Source organism: Cynara cardunculus, assembly GCF_001531365.2.
Source record: "Cynara cardunculus var. scolymus isolate 2C chromosome LG 13, CcrdV1, whole genome shotgun sequence".
Taxonomy (NCBI): Eukaryota; Viridiplantae; Streptophyta; class Magnoliopsida; order Asterales; family Asteraceae; genus Cynara; species Cynara cardunculus.
The window spans coordinates 11036418-11052100 of NC_037540.1; the positions used below are offsets into that span (position 1 = coordinate 11036418).

The following is a 15683-nucleotide window of genomic DNA, read 5'->3' on the forward strand; positions in this document are numbered from 1 at the left end:
TCGTGAAATAATGATCTTTTGTAAACATGTTAGTTTCTGATATTATAATTTTTCATAACAGTGGAGCTTTCGATCAAGATGTTCTCGCCTCCCCCATTTAGGCTCTGGCTTGAATTAAAACTTCATCTGGGTTCGAATCCTACTGAGAGGTCCACTAAAGATCATAATTATTTTTTTGGTTTTGGCTCTTCCAAATCATTTTTGTAGGATATACGCTTAGTAAACATATTTGATTAAATTTACAATATTTAAATGATAAAAATATTAAAATTAAAAGTACAATGTTGTAATAGAAATTGATGATGTTATAATAAAGTAATTTTGAAAGTACAATGTTATAATAAAAAATGTCATGTCAGCATTATCGTACATGTGCATAGCCTACGTGGACGACGGGGTGGTAAAGAAACCTGGTGATGTTATAATAAAGTAATTTTGAAGGTTACGCAATGCTATAACGGACAAATTTTTTTGAAAATATGATGTCTTAATAAAAAATATTTTAAAATTACATTGCTTTTAATAAGAAAAACGGACAAGTTGCTATTTTGCGCTATTAAATTTTTTATTTTCTGCCTTTATAAATACCAAGCTTTTCCAAGGTTCTAATATAAACACGTTACTTCATTAAATACATAATTTTTTACGATAAATTTCACGAGTTTTTAAAAAAAAAAATTCTTGCCCATTTGAATAGCAACATTGACAAGAGATGAAAACGAGCATCCCCGTAAGACGGCTGAGTAGAAATGAAGTAAAAAGAAAGGAATGATCCAGGTTGTAGAATGGAGGACCATTTATGAAATGTACAACAAATTCAAGGGTCAAAAGTGGGAAAAAATTAAAAAGATAAAAATACAGGGGCATTCCGAGAATTGAACTCGGGACCTCTCGCACCCTAAGCGAGAATCATACCACTAGACCAAATGCCCGTTTTGGACTTAAATTTTTAACTATAAATATGACTAATTTTGAAGGTTAAATATTAAATGAACATTTACATTTCCATAATAAAATACGTAAATAGAAAGTTAATCAATAACATGATTATGTTTTTTATAATTGTATTGATTATACCATGTTTTTGAAGTTTAAAATCCAATATAGCTTCAGCTTTCTTGTCCCTTAACGAGCATATTTTTTTAATTGAAATGGTGATATAAATTTCTCTTTTTAACATCACTTTGTTGTCCTACATCGTTTAAACCCTTTATTAACTTCTATCGGGCCCTCTTTGTAAGGAAATCCCCTCCTCCTTCTAACCTTATGTTGAAAAACTGATTAAAGGAAGATTGTGATGGTTTGGACAAGCTCCCACGAGACAGATTGTGGCTCCGATGAGGTTGGCAGAAAGCGTGACAACGACATTCGAGAGAGGAAGGAGTGTGGGGCAACCAATCAGGAAATAAGATTAGCAATTGAGGATGGACATGCATAACTTATCATCTGATATGATTATCGTGTTTCTTATTTTTTTACTAGGATTAGTTCTTTTTTTTTATAAAATCCACAGATCTTTTTTGTCTCAAGTTCTTCACTTTTAAATTATTCTCTTATTTTCAGATTCTTCAAAACTTTTTTGGAAAACGTTTTCTTGCAAATAAAGGGCATTAATATAAATAGCCACTGACCCATTGTCTGCATACATCTTACTCCTGCTCTCTTAGAGGACATTTACTAAATGTTTCCCAAGTAAGCACTTACCATGTGTTACTTGTCTTTTTTTGAAGTATATAATATTTATATACGGAAGATTCAACAAATAAACTCACACACCCTCCTCACCTTTGGTAAGGTTTGAACCCCATGCCTCCTGGGAAGCTAAAGACTATGATGCCGCTAGGTTAAAGACCCATTGGTATGTGTCACTTGTCTTATTGGATGAGTATGGAAAGGTTCGAGAATCTTACCCGGTTAGTGCTTACTGGGTTAGAGATGATTAATAACAATCCATTTTGATGTCCAAAAATGTTATCCAATAAGGTAAATAAGGGTGGTGACTGTTGCTAGCAATCACTTACTCGACATGCAGTTGGTGAATGGTTTCTTAGGGGGCGTTTAGTTCACAGAATCTTTTCAGAATAAATGCAACCTGTCAAATGAATTTGACTTTGAAAAGAATTAGAATGGAGTTTGACCGTGCATTTAATTATAATGAATTGGAATGAAATCTTTTAAATGACATGGAATCTTCATGTTTGGTTGGTAGAATATAGCTTCAGAATTAGAATGAATAAACAGAAAATGACCGAAATATCCTTTCTATAATTGTCGTGGTCGACTGTAATTCATAACGGTGACTCAGATCGGTGGTGGTCGGTGGTGGTTTAGAACGGTAGTGGTCGACGGTAGTTTAGAACGGTAGTGGTCGACGGTAGTTTAGAACGGTGGTGTTCAATGGTGGTTCAGATCAGTGTGTGGTCGACAATGACTCATAATGGTGGTGGTCAACAGTGGTTCTAAACGACGGCGATCGACGATGGTTCAGATCGTTGATGGTCAGCTGTGGTTTAGATTGGTGGTGGTAGGCAGTGATTCAGATTCGTGGTGGTTATCGATGGTTCAAATCGTAGTGGCCGAAAGTGTTTCAAATCGGTGGTGGTCGACAAAGATTTAGATTGGTGGTTTAGATCGGTAGTTCAGAAGTGGTGGTTGGCGGTTGTTCAAATGGAGGTCATATGGGTTTAGGTAAAACAAGTACGGAAGATGGGGATAAGTTTGTCTGTTTGAGAAAATGAGATTGAATGAAATTGAATTTCTTCTCAATTGTGATGGAATGACCATATCCATGGATCGCGGAATATGTGGAATTCAATTCCATTTTAGGTAAACCAAATGTTCAAATAAAATTCGATCAACATCATTTAAATTTCTTCAGATTCTATTAGAATCTTGCGAATCAAATGCCCCATTAGACTCACATTTTTAGTTTTTATTAATCATAAGGACTAAAGTGTAATTGATAAAAAGATGGGAGGTCATATTTGACCAAGACTAATTTGTTATACAATAGACAGTTTTTAGATCTTCTAATGTAAAGTTTTAGTCATCAAAGTCCCGATTTTTCCAGAAACCCACGACGTAGTTCTCTCGTCACTCTCATCTTCGACGAACGCTTCTTTAGGTACGTAATCTCCCCTAAATCTGGCTCGATCTTCTGCTTTATTTGTATGCTTTTGTTGAATCTTGTATTTGATCTGCCTAATTTGTGCATCGCATTGGTTGTTGTCTCTGATTAATTTTGCATCCTAACAATTACATATCAGATCGTTGATAACATGCTTCTGGACTCTTCTCTAGATTTATTAGTATCTCTCGTGGTAGTTCTGGTCAACTTGGTGAAGATGATCAGGCCTTTGAACTTACAGGTTGTTTCTTTTGTCAAAAGTAATGCGGTGGATCTGGTTTCTGACCTCGAATGCACTGCTGGTAACACATTTTTTTTGGAACACTACAATAACCAAAAAAAGGAATTTGCGCTACGAAACGCTACAATTTTTGTCTGATATAGTAGATCCGCTGACATGTCACAAAATTCCAATTTCCGACCATTCCCTTTTACTTTTGTATTTTGTTGAATCTTTGTCTGTTTAGTGATAGGTTTGATAATCTAGCTGTTGAATACAGTTTGATTATTTAAATCAGCGACTGTTTAAAAACGAGTCTGCAATCATTAAGTAATATATGACCAGCATAATTTGTGATGATCCGTGTGCTGTTGTTGTGGGTTGAGATGAAGAGTTGACCAATTTGATTGTTTTTAGGGTTTCCAGTACATGTATTTCTAGTTGCTTAGGAGCATGTGGGAATATGACATGGAATTAACTCACAGTATTGGGTCTTAACTGCAATTTCGCCGGATGAAGAGGATTGCCAGAATAGGAGTCAGCTGAGACGGCGTTTCAGTTAAATTGGATACTCAACATAATGATTAAACATGATGAGTGGTGACCAATGAGGATGACAAAACTGGGCGGTTCTTGTAACTTCTTACATTTGGTTAATAATGTTTCTAATCTTTTGGGTTTGCAAAAGATCCAAATATCAGGAAATTGCAAACATAACCTTGGAATATTTATGAAAAACCCAATAAATTCCGAGGATCACACCAATGATAACATGATACTGAAACAACATGACTTTTATGAAATTCAGGCTTTATGAACGAAAAAGTTTCCCTTGTATTTTAACAATATTGCAAAGGAGTTATTGGACCTCAATTTGGACCTCAAATATGTCAAACTTGACTGCAGAAGGTTTGATGAGACTTTGTGCAGGTTCAGACAAAACAATGATGTTAGATTGGGTGTAATGGAGGCTGTGGAGGGTATATATGAGACAGAGGAGCTAAAGGTTTAATGATAATTGATACCTATCTATGGTCAAACAAGGTTGGAGATAATAAGTACGTTAGTGAATACATTAAAGTAGGCTTAGGGCAAGGAACCTCTCAAAGAACCCAAATTACCCTTGCTAAGGATGATCAGAGGCCTTTGAGACCACAGGAAGACTCCATCCTTGCCGTCACAACCCTAGGATTCAGATTAGGGTCAATACAGGTTTAGGAAGGGTGTGAAGGTTCTAGAAGGCTTTGGATGATATTTAGAGTGGGAAAACGTTCTTTAAGCACGTATCCTAGGAGTGGCCTGTTTGACCAGAAAAGCCAGAAAAAACTATATATTGTTTCACCACGTAGGTGGTGTGAGCTTAAGTAATTGTTAGAAAAATCTCGTTGGAGGGTTTCTCCATAAACTAAACTTCCCAGTGTATCCCACCCAGAGCTGAGTCCCACTGAGGGAGGGGGTGACTGGTGAGATGAATGCAGATTTGAAAGATGCGGATTGTTCAAAGCGCGAGCAAAACAAGAAAGCTTGCCCATAAAGTATGGAGAATTAGATATCAGAAAGAAGTATATATTGTTTCACCACGTAGGTGGTGTGAGCTTAAGTAATTGTTAGAAAAATCTCGTTGGAGGGTTTCTCCATAAACTAAACTTCCCAGTGTATCCCACCCAGAGCTGAGTCCCACTGAGGGAGGGGGTGACTGGTGAGATGAATGCAGATTTGAAAGATGCGGATTGTTCAAAGCGCGAGCAAAACAAGAAAGCTTGCCCATAAAGTATGGAGAATTAGATATCAGAAAGAAGTATATGTTGAAAGTTAGAAAGAACTAAGGCTAATTAAGAGCAAATAAGACCACAAAACAGAGGCTAGTACAAGGAAACAAAGCCATACAACCCTCAACCTAAGTTAGGATACTGGTAACCTAACTGCGAAGCCCTAACCCTACCACCCCCACCTTTTACCTCGCTGACACCCTGACTGAGAGGGATGACCATCATCAACTTATATTTAATTATGTTGTTTCCTTCAGTGCTTGATGCGGTTGTGATCACTCTGCTTCAACCGATATAAGTCAACATACTCTCTTGGACTTTTCATCTTTCTTTGGGGTCTACCATAGGTTCCTTTACCAAATCGTTTACATGGATTTACGATTGTTTAAATGGGCTTCTTTACCTGTTGTATTGCCTTTTTTCGCAGCCATGAGATCTGGAATTCATGTTTTCTTAATGTTGTCTTCTACTCGAATTAGTTTTGATGGGACTGGCAAGGTTTTTTGAGTATATATTATTGTGTAATTACCAATTTTCAACTATGGTCTAAGGGCGGGCCTGCTTGGCAGCACAACCTCTACACTGTTCAAGACAGTATGCAGTGTTTTTTATCGTTGATATACAAGGGAAGGGTTGGGTGCTTGGTTTCTTTTGCATCCTTTTGATCTTTTTAACTCTCTGTCGTATTGCAGCCTCTTGGTGTGTTAGCGCTTGGCACACATGGATTCGAGCAGGCACCAAAATGGAATTCAACTCTTGTTAACTGCAGAGCAAGAAGCTCAGCAGATAGTGAATGCTGCCCGTAACGGTCTGTATCTTTTTTGCATATATCATTATTGCATTATAAGTCTATATATGCTTAAGATTGATGAAACTTTCTTTTTATGTTCCAAGTTAGAGAGAAACTTTGAATTCTCTGAAATGTAAGGTTGTGAACAAGTCAGGTTTACTCTAACATCTGGCTCATAAAAGTCTTGATCCAACTTGGCACATCAACTAAGTTTGGTTTGACTTGCCAAGTCAAATTAGCCAGGCCTTGATATACCTCTATGTGGTTTGACTTGTCTCATTTATTTTTTGATCAACTTGACTTTAATCAATGAAACCCATAGCATTACTTAAATGGTAATAAATCAAATTATTACCGACTATGGAGTTTAATTTTCAAACTTGTCATGGTCACCATTTGCATCTAATAACTTGCGCACAGGTGTACACAGGATTGTTTGATATTTATAGAATTTAATAGCCATCCGTCCTGCTTGGAACAAGATACCACATTTTAGTATGTTATATATTTAGAAGAAAGTATAGTTACTAGTAGTCTAAGATTACACTGTCTAATTTGTTGCTAGAGCAAATACAAATAATAAGTAGGTTTAGTTACCAGACTCCAATAAGAGGAAGGTCGAATCCTTATATCGCAAGACTCATCTCATAGAACTAAGAACTTACGAGAGTCGAACTTGGGTGCCACACGACTTGACCAACTTCTTGGTTGAATTTGTGCACTGCAAATGCGCATCTCGTCTTAATTTGTTTATTGCCCTAGCCAAAAACTCTCATCTTGGCTTGACTTGTTTATGGTCCTTTTTCGCATCAGATCAATGTTATAGTTTGAAGATATAGACCTCTGTTATTGTGTGAATGGTCAACCCATTCATTTGGATTTATGAATGTCTAGTTTGACCAGAAGAGTCGAAGCATGTCAGTAATGTTGTAACACAGGCACTTGGTGTATATTGCATGATAACTGATGTTTGGTGCAATTGATCCTTTTTCTGTTTTCAGCAAAATTGGCTCGACTTAAGCAGGCCAAGGAAGAGGCTGAGAAGGAGGTTGCTGAATTTCGTGCTCAAATGGAAGCTAATTATCAGAGGGAACTTGCAGAGGTAAATTTAGAAGTTTGAAAATAAGTGTTTGTTTAGGGAATCTTGTTGTGTAATTATAAATTACATTCGTCGTATTCTAATCATATGTGAAACATGACAGACAAGTGGAGATTCGGGTGCGAATGTGAAGCGACTAGAGAAGGAAACGGAGGTGAAAATTGAACAGTTAAAGATGGAGGCAGACAGAATATCACATGACGTTGTTGACATGCTTCTGAAGCTCGTCACCTCTGTCAGGTATTAACTTTAATGGAGAAAAGTGTGATTGAGGATGGATTGTTTATTATTAAGTCTTGTTAGAATAAGGGAAGTGTTAATTTTGTTATGTTGAAGATTGCAAGTGGAAACATTTTTCACTAGTAGCAGCATGAGCATGGTAAGAGTAGGCAAGTATATATATATATATATATATATATATCTTCAACTAGTGAACATACATGATGACTAACTGAACATGGTTTTGGCATATTAATCGAGTAGATACAGATTATATAGTGGATGACTGATACTTGGTTTTAGTATACTATGATGTTAAGAAAAAGGAAGGAAGAAATAGACGATTGGAAAACCATGTTTCGAAAGTACATTTTTGAAGATAATACAGAAGCTGCCCAAAGTGACATGTGGTGTCAGCCAGTGTCAAATCACTTCTCCTGACGCTGCAAATGCAGATACAACAACATTATTCTTCAACCCAACGGTGGATGTTATGCATAGAGGAATCACTTCGCACCGCACCATGTCACTTAATTGTCGCCTATTTTTGTCTGGTGTGCACCACACATATATTATATATATACACATATTAGTTGTATACCCGTACGTACAATGCAACGGGATGTAAAATAAGAAAGAAAATGTGAAAATTTTTAGATAGATTTTCAATTTTTCCATCTCACTTCTAGTGCATGCTTAAATGGAACCTAAAGGAGTGTAATGTAGATACTTTCTACAACAGTGGTAAACAGAAAGAAAAATTGTTTTAAGATCATGGGAAATGGAGATTCTTACAGGTTCCATTGATCATGGGAAATGGAGATCTGTAGAAATAATCTTTTGCATCTCCACTTCTTCCTGAAAGATTCACCAATAAATTCTTCTAGGTCTATATTTAACAGTTCCATGGTGCTAAATTATGGTGAAAATTTTGAATGATGTGGTAGGTAGAGGTATATGCGAGTTGGGTTGGACGGTTTACAACATTTTTACAACCCAAACTATTCATCGCGGTTGGAAAAATCTCGATAGAGCTAACCCATTCAAAAGTATAACCTAACCCGACCTTTTGCGGGTTGAGGTAGGTTGGGTTGGAGTGACGATGTAGTATTACATAAATTTGACGAATTAAGTAATTCACAACACTTAGGGGGTGTTTGGTTCATAGAATGAAATTTGATGGAATTGGAATTCATCAAAGGAATTTGACTTTGAAGGAATTGGAATGAAATTTGATGGAATTTGACCATGTGTTGGGTTGGTAGGAATTGAAATGAAATCTCTCAATAGAATTGGAACAATCATCTTTGTATGAACTATCCCATCCATCGCCCCGTCTACACCCTACCAGCCACCATGTCACTGATATCGTCGTCACAACTATCACCCGCCCTGCCCCCACTACTTCTGCCCTACCCTGCTCCATAGGTGGGGATTGTTGCGGGCAGGCAGGGGTGGGGCAAGGCAGGCAGGGGTGAAGCCAGAGTGGGGCAATAGGTGGCAGTGTGATAGTTGTGATGACTACAGTAGTAGGATGGTGGTTAGTGATGGGTTAGAGTCGGGTAAGGTCGGGTGGGGGCAAGGCAGGACGGTGGGGTGGGTAGGGGTAGGTGGCGGGGTGGTAGCTGTGATGATGCTAGTGGTGGGATAGTAGTCGGGTGGCTGGGCCAGGGAGTGGGTGGGTATGACGACAATAATAGTGACATGGTGTTTAGTGGTGGGTTAGGGTAGGGTGGGGTGCGGCATGGGCCAGGGAGTGGGCGGTTGTGAAGGCGACAATATTAGTGTGGGGGTGAAGGGTTAGGTTAAGGGCGGCATGGGCGGGGAGGTGGGGATCAGTGACAGCTGTGTCGATGATAGTGGTGGGATGATGGTCAGGGTGATTGGGAGTGGGTGGGTATGATGACGAAAGTAGTGACATAGTGGCTAGTGGTGGTAAGGGTAGGGTGCGATAGGGTGAGTGGCAATTGTGACGACGACAATAATGTTATGGTGGTGGGGGTTAGGTTAGGGGTGTGACAGTAACGTTAGTAGCATAGTCGTAGTAGGGATGTGTAGTGAGTGACCGGAGGGTGGGTGTGTGTGATAACAACAGTAGTGGCATAGGGGGTAGGGTAGGGTGGGTGGCAGCGACATCAGTGGTGGGGGTTAAGGGTGGGGCATCATGAACAATAGTAGCATGATCGTGGTAGATGATGATGGAATTCAATTCCTTCCATTATGCCAAGGAATGATGAATTCATTAACTTGTGGAATTCAATGAAATTTGAANGGGGGGGGGGGTTAAGGGTGTGGCATCATGAACAATAATAACATGATCGTGGTAGATGATGATGGAATTCAATTCCTTCCATTATGCCAAGGAATGATGAATTCATTAACTTGTGGAATTCAATGAAATTTGAAGGATTCCATCCATTTCAAGAAATGAACCAAACAAAAGAATTGGAATTTGGTCAAAGGAATTTGTCATTCCAATTTCATCAAATTCCTTCGAATTCTGCGAACCAAACGGCCCCTTAAGTTCATATGACCAAGCTATAAAACATTATATCTAAAAGTGTTACAACAAGTTTACGAGGGATTTTTAAGCGTTTTGACCAGTTTTTTAAAATGTTTTTTTAAATAGTGTTGTAGTAGTTATTTTATAGAATTTTTTTGAGAAATGTCCTATAAACTTATCTATTTATAGGGCATTTGTGTTGATATGATTCTTTTTAAGTAATGTAATATAAAATAACTCATACGACATTTTATTTCAAACTTTCTCATATCCGGCCATAACCGGTCCCGGTCCCGGCCTCGGTCGAAATTGGTAGGACTGCTTAAGGTATTTCATAACCGGTTATGGGCCGCTGGTCCCGGTCCCGGCATTAAAAAACAATATATTTTTTAATGATATATATTTTTAATACATTATAAAATTTACAATTGGGCCACTCAAATACACTTTAAAAATACGTTTTAATATAATTAAACTTACATTGTCTTGTAAAAATACATTTATTTATAAAATTATTTGAATTTTTGGGCCGGGCCGGTCCATAGTCAGTCCCATAACCGGTCCCGGTCTCACGAAACTATCAAAAACTCCAACCGGTCCCATAACCGGTCCTGGGCCGGGTAGGCCGATTTGGCTATGACTACTTCCAAGTTCCAAATGTGTTCTTTAAGATACAAAAAGTTGTCTTTAGCATATCTCTTTGGTCTATGTTTTGCTCTTATTTCCCAAGCTTCTTCTCAATGCTGCAGCACAGATGGAAGACACAACATTCTTAAAAGGTGAAATTTGTATTCAATAATCTTATTAGAGATTAATAACATAAAATAAGAAATGAAAAATAAGATAACAAAAGACTCAAATTTAAGATATAAGAAGGAGAAAAAGAAATAAATGAATGATAACATTGCATATCACCATCCTAGAAAACTTAAAGCAGATTGTCAAATTTATATTTAAAAAGTTTTCATCCCACCTACTAAAACTGAAAGCAAAGAAGGTAACAGAAAAGTAATATCCATATCTGAAATTTTGAATTTTGAATTGCAATCTCGGATTTGGAAAAGGCCGTCTCTCAAGAAAGAAGAATAGCTGGTTAAAACCTAGATAGTGCCATTTTTGACAAAGTAATAGTCTCACTCTGTTAGGTCAATCCCCTCTTTCCTTTCTTGTTAAAACCTGAATATCTTCATTTCTAAAGAAAAAAAAAAAATGCAAATTCGGCTTAACAAAGAACACATTTTTCACAAGTAGTATCACTATGACCATTCTCATTAAAAACTAATATCATTAAATCAATGGAAACGACAAACGTGACAAACGATATATATTTTTAAAACAATATAAGAAGTAGCTGGTAATGTCTAAAAAAAGTTTTTTAGTTGTTGTTAGATTAAGAGCACCTTTTCCTTCAAACACATACGAAGATCCCAGACACCAAAAGATCAATGTTCATACCTTAAGACTATGATTTTCAATCTCTACGTTAACTAAGAGTTAAGCAATAGTTTTACCCCTCGTAGAACCTCGGTGATCAACTTTAATGGTTTCTTGTCAGTAATAGCTCCAAGAAATTGCACTCTATTAGGGTGGCAAATTTTGACCAACAAATTCACCTCGTGCCTAAAGTCCTGGCTGGATTGGTAACGCAAGGTATGACAATTCATCAGATGACAGGTGGCGATGATTACTTCAAAACATATGACTTAAAGCGTAATTCACTTGATGGTACCGACATAACCAGATCCCATGTTTAAAAAGATAATTGTATATTGTAACATTTTTAACATCTTATAAACCTAATTGTATATTGTAACATGCACAATAGTGTTTTGTGTGGTTTGTGGTTTGTGGTATGTGGTGTTGTTGATGGAGAATAGGATCCGAAATAAGATTTTGACGCAACAAACATTTATTAAATAATGATAAATCAGAAGTAATAAATAATATACCATCTTACGATTATTTTTGTAGCTTTACATTAAAGTCATATTTCTATAACATTATAATAGTTGTGAAAAACAATTTTATTTGGTTTGAAGTTTGAAAAATCAAACATTTTTTAATCATATCTTGGTGTAATTATTTTTTTAAACAATTTCCTTAATAAAATTGAGTTTATAACACATTAACAATATAAAAATGTAAAAATGGCATACTTAACTATTTTACAAGACTTAAGTTTATAGAACCAAACAATCGTGTGTTCAATATGAAAAATGTTACAATCAATGGATAAGATGTTTTTGAGTGTCTTAACAAGTTTTTTAGGATCCTATTAAATAAAGTGTTATATTATTTTGTCTATAGTACACTTAAGGTAAGTATCTTAAGAACACATTTTTGGAGGCAGGGCAATCGATTCATCTTGTCCTTGGCTTGTGAAGGGAATGAGAGCTAGATATCCTTTGATAAGGGCATCCAAGTGAATGACATCGAACCCGATTCCAAAGTTATGGTGGTCTCACTCCCTCCAACCTTATTGTTAGACCGTTTTGTGCCCTACGACTAGTACTGCGATCACTCCCTTTCGAGTAGGATTAACACTCACTCAGCAATTGCGCCCCTACTCTCAACAAGAACGCTTCTTGCTTACTCTAAGTCCCAAGCTGGAAACATCCAGTTGCTTATTATAAGATAGGATGCACATCTTAACCTTTATTGAATATTTTTTATAGAACATATCTTTTTTTTCAAATAATATAATATGAAAAATTAATAGAACATTTTATTTTAAAAATGTTCTAAAAATATTTTAAGATGCACAAAAGTGTCTTATAAACTTATTGTAACACTTTAAATAAGGCTCACAATTGCTAGGTCATATAAACTTACGTCTCATGAAGCAGTCTATTATGATATTTAGACATTTTTATGTCTTATAAAACAAGATTTTATCATAGTGATCAACTTATTATATGAAAAAATCACTGATCGTGACGGTTAAACAAAATATTCTCATGATATTTACCGTTTTAAGGGAAAATGAAACATGAAGAGAAAATATACAAAAAAAATATGTATATATTTCACATTATTGGTGATGAGTCTTGTCTATACTAACTAGAAAACTTCTATAAATTGCAATTGGCCACCACACTTTCCCAATCAAATGTTGTTGCTACATACATACACATATGTACGTATTATATATATATATATATATATATATATATATATATATAAGTATAAAGCTTCATAATCTTATTTAATGTGACATTTGTTGACGTGAATGCCAAGTATTTTATCCACTTCGTTATTAATTGTCTTGTAAACGTTATATAAACCTTTTGTAAACAAGATTTATGTTATTAAATGTTACAAAATTAGCAGATTAATTATTAAAATTGAAAATTTTAAAAATTTACCTTTTTATTTATTATAATAAATAAAGACATGTCAAATACTTAAATCTTTTTTATGTTTATTTTATTTTAAGTTTGGATGGGAAATACATTTAAAGGGTTTATGTTTAACAATATTCGGTTGACACGATACACCCTTCTACGAAACATTTTCGAAACACATCGAATGATCGCTTAAAAAGTAGGTATATTTCTTTAAAATTATTTATTTTAATATGTAAAAATTTATATATTGAGTAATTTCCACCTCAAGAAAAAAAATTATATATGTTCAAAAATGGTTTATATTTTATTTGTTTCTTTAGAAATCTTTTCTCATATTTGAAAAATAGTAGGCTTATGTTAAATGTAATATTCTTGAATAATTTTCATTTTGACGTTATGTTGTTGTAGCACAGGTTTAAAAATCGATGGACGCTTTCACGGATCAATGGGAGAAAAGAAAACGAATTGAAAAAACCTAATTAACTTTGAGAATCTTATAGTAAAAACAAGAAGCATCGACGTACACCACCAGCCACACGATCTGTGTCGTGTAGCAATCATCCGCATACATCTTGACGAAATCTCAAACTTGAATTGGTTTATTTCTATAGATTATTGATAACTAAATCAAGATTATTTTGAACATGTTTTTTCTCTCTCTCATTGATATGAATATCTTCGATACGTTCTGCATCATATGCGTTCTTCAATTATCATCATTATAAGTATATTAATAACATTGAGAATTTTACAAGTCCAAATTATTATTTTTACTATGATTAAAAATAAATAACATAAGTCATAGATATAAATATATAACAAGTGAGCATGTAAACAAGACGAAAAAGCAGTAGTTGAATGAGGCTATATCAAGTCAAGACATCATATTATAATCAAGAAAATGAATGAACTTTTGATCGAGACTTATCAATCAAATAGTTGATGCATCGATTCTATTCACACAAAAATTGTTAGTTACAATTTGTCACATATCACATATTATTTGTATTTCTTATCGTTTAAACAAGTCGATAAATATTTCATGCAAAATTTAAAATCTAAAAGAAGACGGTAATTGATGTAATATTAATTGACACTATTTTTTAGGGTGAAAAGAAAAGTTTTGTCCATGAAAGTTATGTTGCGGGTATTAGAAGTTTCCTTGGAAAGATTAACACAATTATATACATATACGTATATGTATGTATTTGTATATAACTCGGAAACCTTATTTTGAGAATTTATTAATTCATGAGTTCTATAAGATCCAATTAAAATCATGAAAACTAGTTAAAAACTAATGGGGTTGTTCGGTTGCAGCTTCATGGACTGTATAAGCTATGTGGCTTATTCGCACAACCATATCTAGCTGTTCGGTAAGCCATGGCTGAATCGGTTAGCCACGAAACATGTCTTTGTATTCAGCTATTAATATTCCTCACATACCCCTGTCCCAACTACTAACAGTATGTAAAAAGAAACCCTAGCGGCTCCTTCCTCAAACTCTGGTAAAAGTCGCTCCTCCCTCAAATTCCATAGTCGCTCCTTTCTCAAGAACTTCATCGATTTTGTTTCTTCACAAGTAGGTCGATTTTTGTATTGTTTCTCTCTATCAGCTTCTGTCGATCTGTATTTCTGTTGATTTATGGACTCTCGATCTATGTAAATAGTTTTTGGAGCATTTATTTTTTGAACAAATCTATATGATACAATTATGTATTTAAAACCTAGTATAACGATAATGGTTAAAAACAGAGGTTAGCGATAATGGATAAAACAGAGGTTAGCGATTTTGTGGTTTTGTTAATCATTTGGAAACAAATAATAGTCACAGTGGTTATGCATTTGCTTTCTATCCACATGAAAGTTGCGAATCTCTTTTAGATGATCAGAAACTTTCATGTGGATAGAAACAAATGCGTAACCACTATATTAAAGGGAAAATATGGGGCGTGATTGAAATTTAAAAACAAAATGGGAACGTGTATGATCCTTCAACTAACTCATTTAATTTGACACCCGAGCAATGGGAACTCGAGATTCAAGTCACTTTCTTGTTATACCTTTTTTCCTTCTATTTAAAACTTGATTAGTTACTTATAATTATATTTTTAACATAGTCAAATAAACATGTTGAATCCTTAAGGACAACTAATCTTCCATTTCCCAAGTTGTGTATGCAACTGTTTGAAGGCGGTGTTTCCACGTGCATCAGAAGCTTTAGACCGCTATCAAATGACCCCGAGCCTTTCTTTGTTTCCAACAACGAGAAAGTGGAGATCTCCAATTCCCAACCCACTTTCTCAACTCCTATATCTTCAGCTCGTACTCAAGTGAGAACCAACAAGAGAAAAGTTAGCCAATCTGACATAGATGAGGAGATTTTGTCGGTTTTGAAAACTTTGGCCGTAAAACATGGGAACCCCAATGGTGTTGAACCTCCTTCTTACATGGTTTGTCTTCAAAAACTCAATGAACTTGGATGGCCAAAAGATGGTCCATTGTACCGTAAATAAATTATCTTAAGAAAGAAAAGATAATAAAACACTGATAAAACACCGCTTTGATACCACTTGTCGGTCCTAGCCGGATCTACAAGAGTTTAAAGG

General features: G+C 35.4%; 1 protein-coding gene and 1 non-coding gene across 3 annotated transcripts; one reads left to right on the forward strand and one right to left on the reverse strand.

The window, feature by feature from the left end:
* Positions 1-860: 860 nt before the first annotated feature.
* On the reverse strand, positions 861-932 carry TRNAP-AGG. The gene has a single exon. It is a non-coding gene; the product is annotated as a tRNA-Pro (tRNA).
* Positions 933-3048: 2116 nt separating this feature from the next.
* LOC112525289 (V-type proton ATPase subunit G 1-like) lies at positions 3049-7851 on the forward strand. 2 transcript variants are annotated; one of them, XM_025135359.1, is made up of 5 exons: positions 3049-3124; positions 5809-5924; positions 6908-7008; positions 7109-7245; positions 7680-7851. In XM_025135359.1, the coding sequence occupies exons 2-5, from the start codon at positions 5837-5839 to the stop codon at positions 7723-7725; spliced, it is 372 nt and encodes a 123-aa protein (XP_024991127.1). In that variant the 5' UTR covers positions 3049-3124; positions 5809-5836; the 3' UTR covers positions 7726-7851. The 2 variants fall into 2 exon arrangements, with proteins under 2 accessions (XP_024991127.1, XP_024991128.1); XM_025135360.1 differs by lacking the exon at positions 7680-7851 and adding an exon at positions 7528-7640.
* Positions 7852-15683: the final 7832 nt, after the last annotated feature.

What these genes read in the sequence shown, in the direction of transcription:
- LOC112525289 (XM_025135359.1), top strand. Translation starts at nt 5,837, where the DNA reads ATGGATTCGAGCAGGCACCAAAATGGAATTCAACTCTTGTTAACTGCA. An exon ending in AGTGAATGCTGCCCGTAACG is followed by an intron (nt 5,925 to 6,907) that starts GTCTGTATCTTT and finishes TTCTGTTTTCAG; the next exon opens with CAAAATTGGCTCGACTTAAG. An exon ending in AAGCTCGTCACCTCTGTCAG is followed by an intron (nt 7,246 to 7,679) that starts GTATTAACTTTA and finishes CTGCAAATGCAG; the next exon opens with ATACAACAACATTATTCTTC.